The following is a 16,052-nucleotide window of genomic DNA, read 5'->3' on the forward strand; positions in this document are numbered from 1 at the left end:
TTTTTACAAAACTTTAGGCTTAAATAGTGTATCTCTTACAGGAAGATCATCAGCTCGTTGTTCATGAGCCGAACGGCTGGAGCCACTGTTCTCTCCGGTTCCATTGCAGGCCTTGAGGGGGTTTCCCAGCTTTCCTTGCGAAGGGCCACTAGCATGAGGAAGACCTTCACCACAGGGGTGGCTGCTATCAAGAAGAAGTCCTTGTGTATCCAGATAAAACTGCAAGTGGTAAGAGGAGAGGACGGAACTAATCAGTCAGTCAAACTTTGTTTTTGTGTCAACTCCAAGGACACTGAGGAACAACATCCCAGTCAGCACCTTTATCATTAATCGGTTCCTGTTTGGTAACAGGTGGGAACCTGACAAGTTGATGTGATAAATATATCAGGGCTCATACTTGTGAAATTGTACTGCAGTGTACTTTGGACCCTGTAGCGTAGTTTTAAAGAAAATGGATGAGATGACAGCCAGTATTTGGGCTGCACCCAGAGATAGATTTAAAAGTAATATTAGGCCTGGTGGTAGTGTGCCATGAGAAGAGCCCTGCAGCTGTTTCTCACTTTCCACAATATTCTGCACATGGTATTGTTTTGGCAAATAGATGATGGTTAGGACATGGTAAGGGATAAAAAAGAAAAAAAAAATAAAGAACTTGAAAATACTTGGATTCAGAGGGGCTCCTTAAAAATGCCCAGATTTAGCATTTTGGATTTTTTTGAGTTTGAACGTCTGTTGGTTGTTTGACTCCAGAAAACAATCAACTTTGTGCGGAGTATTTAGTGTGTTTAAGTCTCTGTGTCGAGGCGAGGCCCCGTACCCCTTTCTCCCTAATGTTACCTGTCCAGCATGCTTTGCAAATGCCAGTTTAATGACCTGTAGCTGCTCAACCCAAGTTAAAAATGGCCACTAAATGTCCCAAAAAATAAATATTTCCCAAAATGCAGTTACTGAAATAACAAAATCAAGTGTAGACAGTGTGAAAGGAGCATGCAAAAGGAGACAAACACAAGCACTCACAAAGAGTACTTCAAAATTGTGAGCTATGCTATATTTTTATATGTGCTTGCTAACCTGTTAATGTTCAACAGTTATTATTAGTCCGAATCAATGTTAAGTAATTGTTGTATGTGCAGTGTTTACTGTTCTGCTGGACGCTATAACCATCTAACTTTATCCGCCAGGTTGAACTGTGCTAATGTAGCTGCTAGCTAGCTTATTTTCAGTGTTGGGAGTAATGTTACTCAATATACTTTTGTAATGCATTGCAGTAATGATTACTTTGAGTAGTTACAAAGTAATATAACGCATTAACAATAGGATTTCAGTAATATTACAGTTAGGTGCTTGAAACAACAGCAATGCCCAACTGTAGATCAGCTGTTCAGTGTTTACAAAAACTCCAACTGAGGCATTTTAAGAGTAGCTTTTAGCTCTTCTAGCTGTCTTGTGGTGCCCACAGGTGGCTTTCTGCGCTCAAACTGCCTGAATCAGACCCAGCAAGTCCAAGAGTAATGCTGAACTGAGGATCGGTTCCCAAAAAGTGCTTAAAAAGTCATTGAAGTGTATCATTACAGAAGAGTGGCAACCCTGTGTGTGGTCTTCAAACCTGGTATTTGTACTGGAATTAAAGTAGCAACAACCATAGAAAATTGTTTTATCAAGCAAGAAAATAATAACCCATTGTGCATTATTTACAGAGGCATTATAATGCCAAAATTTACACGAGGATCATTACTATGAGATTTTAATTAAGGAAAAACAAAACAAAAACATCTTGTCCTTGTTTACTTCCTGCAGCCAGGGACACATGTTTTGGATGAATGAGCACGTAATAAGTTTGGTGTACGTTCTCAAAAAATGTATTAATATTGTAGGTTGTGCATGTCAGAATCAATATGCATAGCATATGTTTGTTTTAAGTAAAAAGTTAAACTATTGATTGCATGTAGATTCGACAGTGGAAGATAAGGCTTCAGCCCTAACTGTGCTCCGTATTTTCCAGGATGCTCTGCTTGACATGGTGCGGAGGTCCAGGATTCACTTTGTTCACTGCATATTGCCCAAGGCGGATGCCCTTAAGGCTTTGAGTGGATCCCTGTTCAAAGGAGGGGAATGTGAGGCTCAAGGGGAGACTGGAGATCCTGGCTTAATGCAGCTGGATGTAGCCCTGCTCCGTGCTCAGCTGCGTGGCTCCAAGCTGCTGGATGCTCTCCGGATCTATAGGCAAGGTGAGGTAGCTGCCTTCCTCACATACTAAGGACAGGTGTAACAATACACACCTCTCCTTTTCTTTCTTTTTGGGTCCCTCCTTCAATATCTGTTACAGACATTTCCAGAATATAATGTTGTAATTTGATACTGACACACAGGCTACCCTGATCACATGGTGTTCTCTGAGTTTCGCCGCCGCTTTGACGTGCTGGCACCGCACCTCACCAAGAAGCACGGGAGGAATTACATTGTGAAGGACGAGAAGAGAGTAAGTCAATCAGCGAGAGAGGAAAATGTAAAGCTCCGCCAGTGGCCAAGCACAGCAAAGATTAATGTTGTGAAGAGGCAGCTTCATTACATCTGCCCCTGAATTGTCAGCAGCCAACTGACAGAGAAATAAACCCTCATTCATCAGAGCCATTGTAATGATCTAATCAACTTAACCTTATCAGTATCATGCCTGTTAAAGAGGCAGATCGCTAGTGCGGCTTAGAAAGTGCTTTGCTGCATTCAAAGCGGCAAAATACCACTCAAGTACACGTACTTATCTTTCTGGGCATTGGAAACAAGCTGCCAAGGTTCTACCCTGTTTTATTGACAACACTGGTGTTTTACCTTTGTAGTGCTTTTGTTTTAAAGTTATGAATAAGGATTGTGAAAATAACCTTTAGAAAATGCTTGGTGTGAGTTTTATTCGTCAAAGTTAACTATCAATGAAGGCGTGCTGTGCATTGGTGCATTGGTCCTCTGCAAGGGAAGTCCCGCTTGAAGTGCAGTGAAGAGTAAAAGAAATGCTAAAGTTTGCTTCTAGAGAGAAATGAGAGAGAGAGAGTGAAAGAATGGGGTTAAGGGAGAGAAAAGCTTTTTTTCCCCAGTGTCCATGTTTTGTGGCTGAGTTTCTGTGGAAACACTGGCAAACAAAAGCCCCTCAGTGCTCGTGGCAAACCTCTCCTGGTGTAATCTAGATGCGGTCTTTTAGACTCTAGGCTCAAGTAGAAAGAGGAGGCTGAGACAACAATACACCTACAGTATACAGCCCGGTAGATGGACAGAGAAAAGCTCCAGGCTGGCTGATGGTGTATCTCTACATTGGCTATGCAGGTTTAAAGCTGCAATAGGACCAAGAATAACCAGGGGGTCATGAGGAATATGCCAGGAGCCGGTGGATTATGGTGGGGGGCAAGTTGTAATTGGTTTGTGGTTGGGAGGTTCTGAGGAGCCAAACTTTTCCTGTTCACACTGACTTACTTTCAAAACAAAACCCAGCCGGGAATGGATGTGAGAGGAGAGGGGGAAACTGCACTGTACCATTAGTTCAGCATGGCAACTTAGGGGAACTGTGGACTACTGAAGTGTTGCAGTGTCAGTAGAAGTTCCCACTGGATCCAGCAGTTGAAAGACTAAGTGTGTGTGTATGTTTGTGTTCATGTGTGCCTTTACCCAGGCTGTGGAGGAGCTACTGGAGTCCTTGGATTTGGAGAAGAGCAGCTACCACATGGGTCTCAGTAGGGTAAGTAATGCCACTGCATCTCAAACAAATAAACAGCTTCAAAATTATTGAATAAACCTTTGCTGTGAATCGCTGCCAGTTTCACTCTTCTTAAAGCTCTAAGCACAGAGCTGCAGTACACAGCTCCTTTCATCCTTGTGTTTTTTACTTAAAAAGACACTTGCTGTCTGGGGGAAGTGTATCTTTCATTACACCTGTCCCTCTTTGAGGTTTGTTTGTCATCCTTGTTTTGGAGAGTTGCCAAGCCTGGCCCCTTCTTCCAGTCTTATAGCCAGTGGCTACCCAAGAGGCATGTCTCTACTCTGCCCGACGATGTGACCGTAATTCTCTCTTTCTTTTCAGGTCATTAGAGCAAATTCTCGCAACTGATGGCCCTCTTTGTTTTTCCCCATGACCGTTGTAAAGTAATCACAGTAAACACTGCCTGGCACACTGAGGTCTAATCCTATCAGCCAGAAAATGGCCATCAGCCAAGAAGGAAATCAAAGGAAACAATAATGTAGAAAACAGTGGAACTTGTGCTCCCAGATACGTGCGCTGTACAGGGTCTCCTTTTAAAAAACACACGACACAAGAATGGTTTGGAGGCAGCGGCTTTGCATGGTGCCACACTTTGGAGTGTGAAATGGGCTCAGAAGTAGACAAGCACAGTTGGCCATTCACAAAGCATTCCAGTGGCATCCTAGCAACCTGTCTCACTTGCATGCCAATTACACCAGCCCCAAATAACCTTACGGCAGTGGTATCACAGCTTTTGATGACAGGATCTGCCATTAGAGATAGCCACGTGTCTACAAACAGCACGTACATTTTAGAAAGTACCGCACGCATCAGATGTTGGCTCCTGCTCAAACCCCACTAAGCAATTTGAAAAGTCATATTCACTGATGTCACTGAAGGCTTCGCCTCTCCCTGCTGGTTTGCAGATTCCACTCCTGAAGCTGCTCGATCATTTCCAGCTCCTGCTCTGTTAACAAATCACATATGGAGCTGATAAATTATGAAGCATTGGGACTTGTATTGAGAGACCTTGGATGGAGAAAGTCCATGATCCATCGGTTTTAATAGCTTGCTGCCTTTGTAACTGGAATGCATTCACAAGGCCAGGTATAGACAGGCCATGACGTGATCTGCTTTATATTAGCTGTTTACCTGTTTTACCTTTGGCCCAGATTAGAAACAGACAAGGCTGATTGTCCGAGATAATCACTTAATCACAGCTTTCTCACTTAGATAAGACTCTCCTGTCCGTGGATTACACTGTCTTTTATTGATTTAATGCTTCGGTGCACTTATTTACTTTTAAACTCTGTTCTGTTTATATTTTTTTCTCTTGCACTTCACATTAAAACAAGGCCTCTAAATCCAATTTCCCCCTGGCTAAAATGAGCATTACATAATCTCTCAATAATTTATCCTTTGCTAATAAGTTAATTTGATTTTATTTGTGTGTGTGTGTGTTTGTGCTTTGTTTTAGCTGTTCTTCAGAGCTGGCACCTTGGCTAAGCTGGAGGAACAGAGGGATGAGCAAACCAAGCGTAATCTCACCCTGTTTGAAGCTGCCTGTAGAGGCTACCTGGCGCGGCAAGCCTTCAAGAAGAGGAAGGTAGGCAAGACATCACATGGAGAAGAAGGGCTAAGACCTCAGCAGTGGGACCTCCCCACTGGTCCTCGTGAAAATAATTGGAGGCAGACATTACTGTTTTGAAGAGGCTGTAGCTCACTCATTTTTAAGCTAGCATGTAGGTATATTGTGAAACTAGACAAACTAAGGCATCCATTGGTACAATCACTTTGGCATAGCTTGTTGGTAAGGGGGCTAAATAGCGCTCCAAATTTGGGATACATTTTGGCGAGGGAACAACTGCAATAAGAATTTTCAAAGGAGTCTCTTAAACATCAGATTTTTAGAAATATTAACTCTCCACATTGAAACAGTTTTCAACTAAGTTATACTTCAACAGCATAATCAACCTCCTGAAAATTCAGAGATTCTTTCTAGGGGTGCCACCAAGTCTAAGCCAGTAATACCAAGGATTTATTCATCCAAACTGAATTATCTATCTCACATTTAATTCATATCATTAGCTGAATGAGAGAAAATCAAATGGATTTGTTTTAATACATTGCAAGACACAAGTTAAAATTGCAAAAATAATTCTGCAAGCGAACAAAGTTTAGTATCAAGGTCCATTTTGCTGCTAAGCTCTTTTTTTAATAAAGTAGGTGAAGAATGTGAGCTCCAGAGGCCTTGTTGCCTTGGAGTCCACCAGGAGTTGAGAGTTCCATGTTCAGAGCTAATTTTAGTGCCTGTTTGCTCTGCTCTTCGGGTAGATCTCACCCGCTCTGCTGTAAATCTTCAACTAATTATAAATGTCTTCTCTAAATCAATTGCCCTTACACCCTCCCTCCCGCTCTGTAATCCATCCAGTCAGCTCTCCCACGGGGATATTTGATGGTGACACGTCCATTTCTGTTGCATTTCATCAAACTACTCCCCTTAAATGCAGCCTTATCAAGCATACTGCTGACTCACACACCCATCTGCTCCACCCATCTTCCATTTTTCTCCCAGCATGTGATGGGTCCATCTCTCCGGACCTCATACGTGTCCTCTTGTGATATATGGAGCCCCGCAGTCCTTCTCCCTCTCTGTGATTACTATTTAAGTGAATGTGCCGCTTCAGCTGGCTAGTGATGAACCAGCAGAAACAGAATCAACATTGCTGCTCTCCATCCAGCATGACATGCTGTTAGTGAGTAGATATCTTGTATATGATGCCAGTAAAACTATTAAATTGTCATCTTTGCAATAAGGTAAATCAATATGACCTTTTATATTACTGGACTTCTAGCTTTCCTCTGATATTTTTACCATGAGTGTCTGAGTAATGGATGTTAGTTAAAAATGGGGAACCAAGGCAGGCCAGTGTATTTTCTTTATTATGTTCAAAGGTCATTATTCACACAGTGAAGCAGGCTAAAGGCCCAGTGCTTCATAATCTGCTAGAACTTGGAGTAAATCAACAGCGAGGAACCATTCAAGATTGCCAGGCAACTACGCAATTACAGAAGTCATTAGCTAAGAGACATTTTTTTCCCTCTGCCCCCATGTGCCCCCTATCTCCTGCAAATGTATCTATAATAGAAAGATAAGAATTCATTTTCATTTTGTCTGTGAGTTTATTGCTCTTAAACTTGGTATAGGTTGGCAAGGTAAGATACACATAACATACAATTATGAACGTGTATGAATGAGACCGAAGATTCTGTCATGTCAGGGCTAAAGGATGATCCAGTGTAAAGGCTTATTCAAACCGTGCACATGATTATGCACATTACTTTTATGGTCATACCCAGTGTTTACTCAAAATTCAACTCAATTAAAAAACTTCATTCACCCACAGCATGGCGATTAAAAAGTACATGCAACAGGGCACACACACACACACACACACACACACACACACACACACACACACACACACACACACACACACAAGCACAAATATAACAAGGACCAGTTGTTATACTTTCAACAAATAGTTCAACATTTTACAATTTACATAACATTTTGCAGAGAGTCAAATGAAGATTAGTGCGACTGCCATGTCTGTATGGTAAATATGAAGCCAGCACCAGCAGCTGGTTATTGTAGGTGAGAACAAAGACTGTAAACAAGGGGAAACAACTATACCTGGTTCTGTCCAAAGGTAACAAACCTTGTGAGTGCACTGGGCCCAAAAATTGCCTGGCACATCACTCCCTGAAAAACAATGATGTTTCGATATGACACTTAGGTTTTTATATTGCTTAAACAAATGAGATATAACATTTAACCACTGAGCCTTAAACGTACCAGGTGGTACATCTTGTTCACTCTAGATAGTGTCATGCAAGATACTGAAAATGAGTAATCAGTTACAGTTACTAGTAAGTAATTAAATTACTTTACCAATTACTGTATATAAAAGTAGTTACTTACTTGCGTTACTTTTGAACATCTTATTCATATTCATTTTATATGACTTACGTATTGCTGTGGAAAAGTGTGGGACAAGACAACTGTCAGATATTATCTATGACTCTAATTGGAGAATATATTTAGTAGCATGTCTAGTTACCAACAAAAGTAGTGGAATTAGAGTGACACATTACTTCCTTTGGAATAATCCAGCAGTCATAACCAACAATACAAATTTGCTAAAACAAAAAAATAGTTTTCAGGCCTTGTAGTCATTCCCACAGTGTAGCTGAAATAACTTTGCACAGTAGCTGAGGATGATGGATGACTGATAGATAATTGGATAAAAAAGCCATTCAAGCTGAGCTATGCTTCATGTCACAGTACAACATACAGGACATGGCCCATTCTGATTTTATCCATGGAAGCTTCTTGGTGCAGGTATTCACTGCATTGAAATAGTGCAATCATACATTATCAAACTCTGGTCTTTTCCAATAATGGAATGATTTGACAAGTCATATGAAGCCTTTAGAAAGAATAAATCTAAGCTTTTAACATTATGAGGTCAGTATGTGCAGTAAAGTGTCAGATTGACATGTGAAAATGTGCGCTGTCGAGAATCAGAAGTGAGAAGCAGAGCCAGTCTGATTTGCTTCCCCTTGCTTTCCTCTCCTCCCCTCACCTACGGCTAAAGCAATGGCAGTATGCTAGATTTATAACTATTGAACTGTTACATGTGTCTCGTATTGTAGTGATTACCTGAAAGGCATTTTTTCCTGCTGAAACTCATTCTGTTTATATTATTCCTGATTCAATTAGTCAACACCATGGTAATGGGACAGAAGCAGGGCTGTGGAGTGATTTTAATCTCTGCTTCTCTCCATGATTTACAGACTGTGTTGCTGTTCAATCTTAGAGTAATCATTGTATAATAACATCCACTTGCGCCTTTGCTGTTACCCTGTTATCCCATTGTGAATATTGATAGGCCTCCCTTGCCTCTTGCACCGTTTAAAGCATCCAGTCTTAGCAGGTACAGTAGACGATAGTTTGCCTCTGAAACAGTGAATATGAGTTCTGGTGAAGCCTCTCAGACTCTGACACATGCTGGGTGATGTATATGGATGTGACAGAAAGTCACAAGTTCCCTTTGATTGATATTCCCTGGCATGTTAACCTTGTGAAGCTGTGCCAGGCCCATGTGACATTAAATGACAAAGCCATAATTTTTCTTGTTTTTTTGCCTCTTTCAACTGTCTCCTCAAGGGGACAACCTGACATTTTAAAAGTCTGTTATTTTGCCTCAGCAGGCACTTACCGCATTGGGAGGTTTGTCCTTCAGGTACCCTACACATTTTTTTTTTATGTTGTTGTTATTTGCATTGAAATCAGTAAAGCACTGTAAAGCAGCAAACGTAAGCTAGCTTTAGCCTAGTAATATTATATTTATTCATTTGAATCTTTTCCTCTTATTGCAACAGTGCTCACTGTATTTTATGATTTATCTTTATCAGACAGGGATACAGAATATCATGATACCATGCAGTCACATATGGAAGAAACATGAATACCTCCCATTGTACAGACATGGATAGGCTCTGTATTGGTATCAGGTACATTTCTATAATGTGCACTGATTTATTTAAGGCCATGGTAACTAACAGCTAGGATTATGGCTCATAGAAATGCATATTGCAGGATTGAAATATCATTTGATAGTATCATTATGATATTGTCCAGGTATTCAACAGCTCCTTGATTAGGCCTATAGACTATATAAAATAATGATGTAGCTACTGTGATGTCACCCTTTGGTTTGTGGACTCCCGTTTTGAATCATCGAGTTTGGCATTTTTGCCGTCAACATCTTGGATTTTTGGAGCCAGAAGTGACCATATTTGGACAATAGGGTGGAGATAACCCTAACTGTGACAATGCTAATGCTAATTTTTGCTTGTGAAAAACAGGCTTAAAACCATTAAAAGAAAATGTACTTATCAGGAAAAGTGAACATCCAACTCATCACAGCGTCTTTTAGTGCAACCAAAGGATTTTTTCAGGAGACCAAAAAGTTGCAATAGACTCCCATTAACTGAAATTTGGCGGCACAGTGGTACAGTGGTGAGAATTGTCACCTCTCAGAAAGAGGGTTCCTGGTTCGATCCCAGGGTGGGGGAGCATCAGCGTGGGTTTTCTCCGGCTACTCCAGTTTCCTCCCACAGTCCAATGACATGCACATTAGGTTAATTGGTGACTCTAAATTGGCTGTAGGTGTGAATGTGAGTGTGAATGGATGTCTGTCTCTATGTGTCACCCCTGTAATAGCTGAGCAGCCTGTCCAGTGTGTACCCTGCCTCTCGGCTGATGTCAGTTGGGACAGGCTCCAGCCCCCCCGTGGTTATGGAAAAATGAATACGGCTATGCCTTGACTCCTACCTAACCAATGCTGTTGCCATTGCATCGACTTTGCAGCAACTTTAAGCCTTAATACCACTTAAATGGGTGAGTTATAAAATCTCACCCCCATACAGGGAAATATGCTATAGAGACCCAAATATTTTTTGAACCAGGCTGTGAACATGTTCATTTCTGCTGTAAAGTTGAGCATTTTAACATGGTGGTCTATGGGGATCAACTCACTATTAGAGCCACTGCACTTCTGCGTTGGTTTCATCTTTCAGCCCTAGAGGTTGCTACTTGATTAAGCCATACCTGTGATCAGTTGCTGTCCTTGAGCAAGGCATTATCTCATGCTGTAGAAATCCCCAGAGCATGACCATGTAAGTATTCTCTTCAGAGGTAGGATCATATCCATACATATGCTGTGCATGCACACACTAGGACACATTTTTAACTCTGATGGAAATGTAGAACATCGAGAAAGAGAATGAAAACACGCTTTTGTCTTAATCTTGGCTCACAAACCTAATTCACATCACACTGTCTTACAGCTGTCACACCCTCTTAATGTGACATGAATACCAAAATGTTTATCCATGGTGTTCATGCAGAATAATCGTTTGTTTGTTTTCTATTCATTTTTGACTAAATATGACAAGTGAGACCTGTTTAAATCTTCTGTCAGAGATTTGCTGCATTTTACTCCATGTTAAGGCTTTCACTGTGTGACAAATCCTAATTGGTCATAGAGAGTACCTTCAGGGCGAAATGTACCTGATGCTGAGAATTGCGTCGCTCTAATTGGGTTTGCCCATAATCTGCTGCTGCTGGAGAGCCTCATGCATAAGCAGCATGGAAATCGTGTAATACTTGGAATTAGCTGCCAACATGTTTGATTTAATTAATCAAAAATTAGCTTCCAGCCTTGGAACACAGTCTGCAGAAACTCTCCGGAGGAGGCTTGGAAGTCCTGGGTTAGCTGCGAGCCCATACACAGGCAGTATAAGAGAAGAATGAGAGAGATGAGTTTTTTTCTTTTCAAATATTGTTCATGATATGTGAACAGTGGATGAATTCTGTAAAGCATTTATCCCAGTGAGTAATTAAGATGTTCCTATTTGTCTGGCATTGTATCATGGACCTCTGGACACTGCCACCCTGTGATGTGTGCGCATTCCAACACTTAATAAACCATCTGTTTCTATATAATGCATTTAACACCATGGTACTGGACAAATTGCTGCAGTAAGGCTATTATTATGTTTGTTGTCTTGGTTATGAAGCACTTATTTGTATTAGAAGATCAATTTACAGATACAGTTGCAAGCAATTAGATAAATATTACATTACCAATGACTCAGTCTGCGTCTCTGTGTGTGTACACTATAACAAACATCCCCATTTCCGTAGATGTTCCTGTTTGGTGACTGCATGTCCGTTTGTGTGTTTCAGATTCAGGATCTGGCAATCCGTTGCATCCAGAAGAACATCAAGAAGAACCGTGGCGTGAAAGACTGGCCATGGTGGAAGCTCTTCACCACAGTCCAGCCCCTCATTGAAGTCCAACTCACTGAGGAGCAGATGCGAAGCAAAGACGTGAGGAAGCCTTTCTGTGTGATACACCCAACCTGATAGATTCCTCTCAGTTAGACCCTAATCTGCTTTAAAGAAGCACCACCTGCCACAGCAGCACGGAACTTCCTGTTATTAATTATTGATGTTTCTTGTAATACTTAATATTTAACTGTTGTACCTGTAACATTACAAATAAGCTATATAGCTGCATTCTGTGCTCCAGGAGGAGATCCAGCAGCAGAAATCGAAGCTTGAGAGGGTGGAGAAAGAGCGGAATGAGCTGAGGCTGAACACGGATCGATTGGAGAGCAGGGTGGGTCCCTTCGCCTGTGGCAATGCATGCTGGGAGGACTGTGTTTGAGTTAAACTCTTTCATTTCAGTTAAAGATCTTATCACTAACTTGTACAAGAACAGTGGCAAATATTTTGTGGTTCTGTGTGACACCCTGTCTCTGTGTGTGTTTGTATCCAGATCTCAGACTTGTTGGCAGAGCTGGCTGATGAGAGAAGCACGAGTGAGTCAGCGTCCCAGTTGCTGGAGACTGAGACTTCAGAGAGACTCCGCCTGGAGAAGGACATGAAGGATCTACAGGCACATATATACACTGATAAAAACACACAGCGTATTATTTAAAAAAATCAAATTTCAATGTGACTGACAAGCTCTTATTTTGATTCCTGTCTTAATCTATACATTCCAGGCTAAGTTTGATGCGGTGAAGAAACAATTAGAGTCACAGGAGATGGAAGTGATGGAGGCTCGGCTCATGAAAACATCAGAGCTCAATGGAGAGTTGGACGATGATGATGATGCTGGTTAGTTGAGCTAGGAACTGCTAGTTGTCATTTGCAGGTGCAGACCTTGGATGTAGAAAGAGAACTGGATACAACGTTGGAGGCGAGGGCCCTGTTCATTCCTATGAAAGTTGCTTAATGGCACATGAGCTCAAAAAAGCTTGTTTTCTGCTGTTTAAAGTTACTTGGATCTTCTGCATTGTGGGGGGCTACAGAACAAGCGCGCTAGAAACTTACAGCGGCCGAGCAGCTAATTTCCAGTTTTGCGCTCTGCTAACTTGAAAGGGGATAAAATGACTTAATCATACGACTTCTAGACTTTAGAAATGTTATCAGACCAAATAGATCAAATCCTGATAGTGAAACAAGTCATTTTATGAGGATTATGACGCTAAAAAATGTATCTACATGTCTTTTTCACAATGTAAGTCTATGGAAAAAAGTATTTTTGGGGCCAATGGCATCATGTGACACACCCGGAAGTTGTAATTTCACATTTGGCCACTATGTGAAATTGGCTTCAAAGCTTGGCACTGTTCCTGGTGGCTTGGTGCAGACACTAGAGACCATAGGTGTAGATTTTGGGGCAACGCAGGGCACACTAAAAACATTAAATACATTTACACCATAAACTGATGCCAAAAAAGCACAAATTGGTGCATAAGTATTCACCAGAATGCAGTAAACTAAGTGCTCAAAATTTTCTGGCACACGACCCCTAAAGCTCCTATTTAATATACTCCCCCCCCTCAGTGTTGAAACAAAACCTACACCCTTGCCAGAGACAGTCATCCATCCTTGTATTTAAATCTACTCCCAAAATTACAGGAGGACTTTTCTCTCTTTTTGCAATCACAGTCTTGGTCATCAGTGTTTTTAAACATTTGTTTTCATTTCCCTAATTAATTGGCCCCTGTGACATTTGCAGCAGCTCGCCAAGACCTGCCTAATGGGCATGTCAGCTCAGGTCAGAGGCATAATTTACTGAACCGTACATACCGGCATTATGTGCACAGTTTGAAAAATCTCCTTTACACTAATTGTAGCTGCAGGAATTAGTGGCGTTGTTTGACTGTTTCAGCGGGAGACATGGCAGCGAGACTTGGTCACATAATGCTATTAAGTATATTTTCCAAGTTTGGGATTTACCGCTAGGGGATTAAGATGTTCGCTCCCAGGCGTACAACTAATGCCTGTTGCCGATTGGTCCCCACCTGCTGGGAAAGAGAGCTCCCGCTGAGAACATATTGTCCGTGAGACTTTTTTCTTTCCCGCTGCGTTCCCACCCCCCTCCAACCCACCTCAGCAGACAAGCCATTACAGAGCATATCAGAATTCTTAGATGAATGAGAAAATAATCGTTGGGATCAGAGCCGGTGGCCCTGCAAGTTGTCATTATGCTATATATATGCTAATGAGCAGCACTGATGGAGGAGCCGGTGTTGGTATGTGAAGGAGAAATGGACAGCCTCTAAAATGATAAGGCTTGGAAATGAACCTGAACCTGAATATCTGCCCGGCTGCTGTTATAGTTCTGATAGCCTCTGACAGCTCCAGAATTAGGGTCGGCTAAGAACTGTGGAAAGTGCCACTTAGACATGTCCTTCTCTAACTACTATTGTGGTGTGCTCAGAATTCTTACCTCAGGTTTATCCAAGATTAGAGCTGAAACGCAAAGGCTGCTTTGTAGTTTCCTGTCCAATTTTTTGACCTTATAAGGTTGGGATTTGATGAAAGACGTTTTATTTCCTGAGAGATTATATTATTTCGGTACTTGAATGTGATAACCATCACAGCCAGTACAGTGCACTCCATAATCCACAGCATCCATCATTTCTGAGCTTTTGAGCCTTTTCGTCTGTGTACCCTGCTAGACCTGCATTAAAGGCAGGAGACACCCAAATGTCACACAGACATTTTCCGAATTGTATGTCTTTCCTCCAGGAGGCGAGTGGCGGATAAAATACAACCGAGCCATTCGTGAAATGGACTTCACCAAAAAGAAACTCCAGCAGGAGTTTGATGAGAAGCTGGAGACAGAGCAGCAGAGCAAAAGACATGTCGAGAGAAGGGTAAGAAACTTTTTATGATCATAAATTTGTTAAACAAATCAAGTCTATTTTGATGGTACCACACAATTGTGGCCAGTTAGTTATTTAAAAATAATAATGATATGCATTGACTTGTCATGAATAAATAATAAAAACTTGTGTTTGTTTGCATGTGGTTGTGTGTGTGTGTGTGTGTGTGCTGCAGCTGGCTGATCTGCAAACAGATAATGAGGATGTGCAGCGCTCTGTGCAGCAGCTGAAGAAGAAGTGCCAGAAACTGACGGCAGAGCTGCAGGACACCAAGCTTCACCTGGAGGGCCTGCAGAGCCGCAACCATGATCTGGAGAAGAAACAGAGGAAGTCAGTTCCAGTTCCTTTGTCTGGCTATGTGTCTGTCTGTTTGTCCATCTGTCTTTCGCAAACACAAAATTACAGGGAACACATTGCTCTTTTCTCCTTGAAAGGCCAGGCGCAGACACTATGACCCACCCGGCAGAACACTAACGTTTTCTTTAATTTGAATAGTGACTGAGATGTTCTGTAATCTGTGGAATTGCATTAGCTGAGAAAATGACTCAGACTTTAAGCACTTGAGAAGCTATCGCTGTGGCAGAATGTGATCTCTCCCCTGTGGCTAATTGAAGATGCTCTGTGGGTGAAATTATTTTCAGCTGCGCTTGAGAGAGAAAAACAGGGAATTACAACGAGCTGACAGCATGAAACACTTAGCTGTTAAGTTCACTAACCATAAGTGGTTCTGCCCCAGACAATTGAAGAAAACATTTTGCACATTATTACAACCCCGTTATAAATTGATGGCTAATGGAAGGGGATAACAGTCAAGGCTAAAATAAGAGGTAGCGCTGAAGTGATGTTGGGCTCTGTGTCCAGGATATCCTCATATGGTCAAAATCTGCTAAGTAACAGTAGTTAGGGTCGGACATTAAGTCGGTAGGCTCAATATTTTTAAATGTTCATACGCAACTACTTCACGAAACCATGACAGTTTTTGATGACAAATGACTTGATGTAGCAGTTTCAGCTCTTGTAGCCTTCAGCTTTCCACAAATTGGCACATATTGCCACTTTGTGTAATTACAGATACACAGTGTACTATGTTGCTGTTGCTATCTGGGCTATGATATTGCCCCCCATCTCCCTCTATTCACTAAAAATAGATCCAAGTATTCATTTGCTCTACAGGCCATTAAAGGGATAGTTCAGATCTTTTGAAGTTGGTTGTATGAGGTACTTATCCATGATCAGTGTATTATATACAGTAGATGGCAGTCAGCATGTCCCCAGGTTGGAGAAGCAGGCAGAAGTACCGCCATGGAAGCTAAGCAATGTCCTGCTGTTGGCAGGTGCAACAGCAAAATGTATTTTAGCCACCTAAAAAAATGTATAACAGTTTAAGTGTGTGCTATATTGAGAATATTTTCACTGCTGTACCTTACCATCAGACAGACTGTTAACACTTAAGCTACCCATGCTCTTGTCAAAACTACCAGACTCCACCGACAAGAACATTCATTTTAGCTTG

General features: G+C 41.6%; 1 protein-coding gene across 10 annotated transcripts in view; it reads left to right on the forward strand.

Moving 5' to 3' along the window:
• Positions 1 to 16,052, forward strand: part of LOC126387815 (unconventional myosin-XVIIIa-like) — a 66,777-nt gene that overhangs the window by 23,944 nt on the left and 26,781 nt on the right. For all 10 annotated transcript variants that reach the window (XM_050040501.1, XM_050040499.1, XM_050040497.1 and 7 more), the window contains 11 exons: positions 42 to 228; positions 2,003 to 2,228; positions 2,370 to 2,479; positions 3,656 to 3,721; positions 5,199 to 5,327; positions 11,541 to 11,684; positions 11,887 to 11,976; positions 12,136 to 12,255; positions 12,365 to 12,479; positions 14,403 to 14,530; positions 14,715 to 14,869. In XM_050040501.1, coding sequence (XP_049896458.1) covers positions 42 to 228; positions 2,003 to 2,228; positions 2,370 to 2,479; positions 3,656 to 3,721; positions 5,199 to 5,327; positions 11,541 to 11,684; positions 11,887 to 11,976; positions 12,136 to 12,255; positions 12,365 to 12,479; positions 14,403 to 14,530; positions 14,715 to 14,869 — 1,470 coding nt within the window. The remainder of the gene's footprint in view (positions 1 to 41; positions 229 to 2,002; positions 2,229 to 2,369; positions 2,480 to 3,655; positions 3,722 to 5,198; positions 5,328 to 11,540; positions 11,685 to 11,886; positions 11,977 to 12,135; positions 12,256 to 12,364; positions 12,480 to 14,402; positions 14,531 to 14,714; positions 14,870 to 16,052) is intronic.

This window comes from Epinephelus moara, chromosome 3 (genome assembly GCF_006386435.1).
Source record: "Epinephelus moara isolate mb chromosome 3, YSFRI_EMoa_1.0, whole genome shotgun sequence".
NCBI classification, from domain to species: Eukaryota; Metazoa; Chordata; class Actinopteri; order Perciformes; family Serranidae; genus Epinephelus; species Epinephelus moara.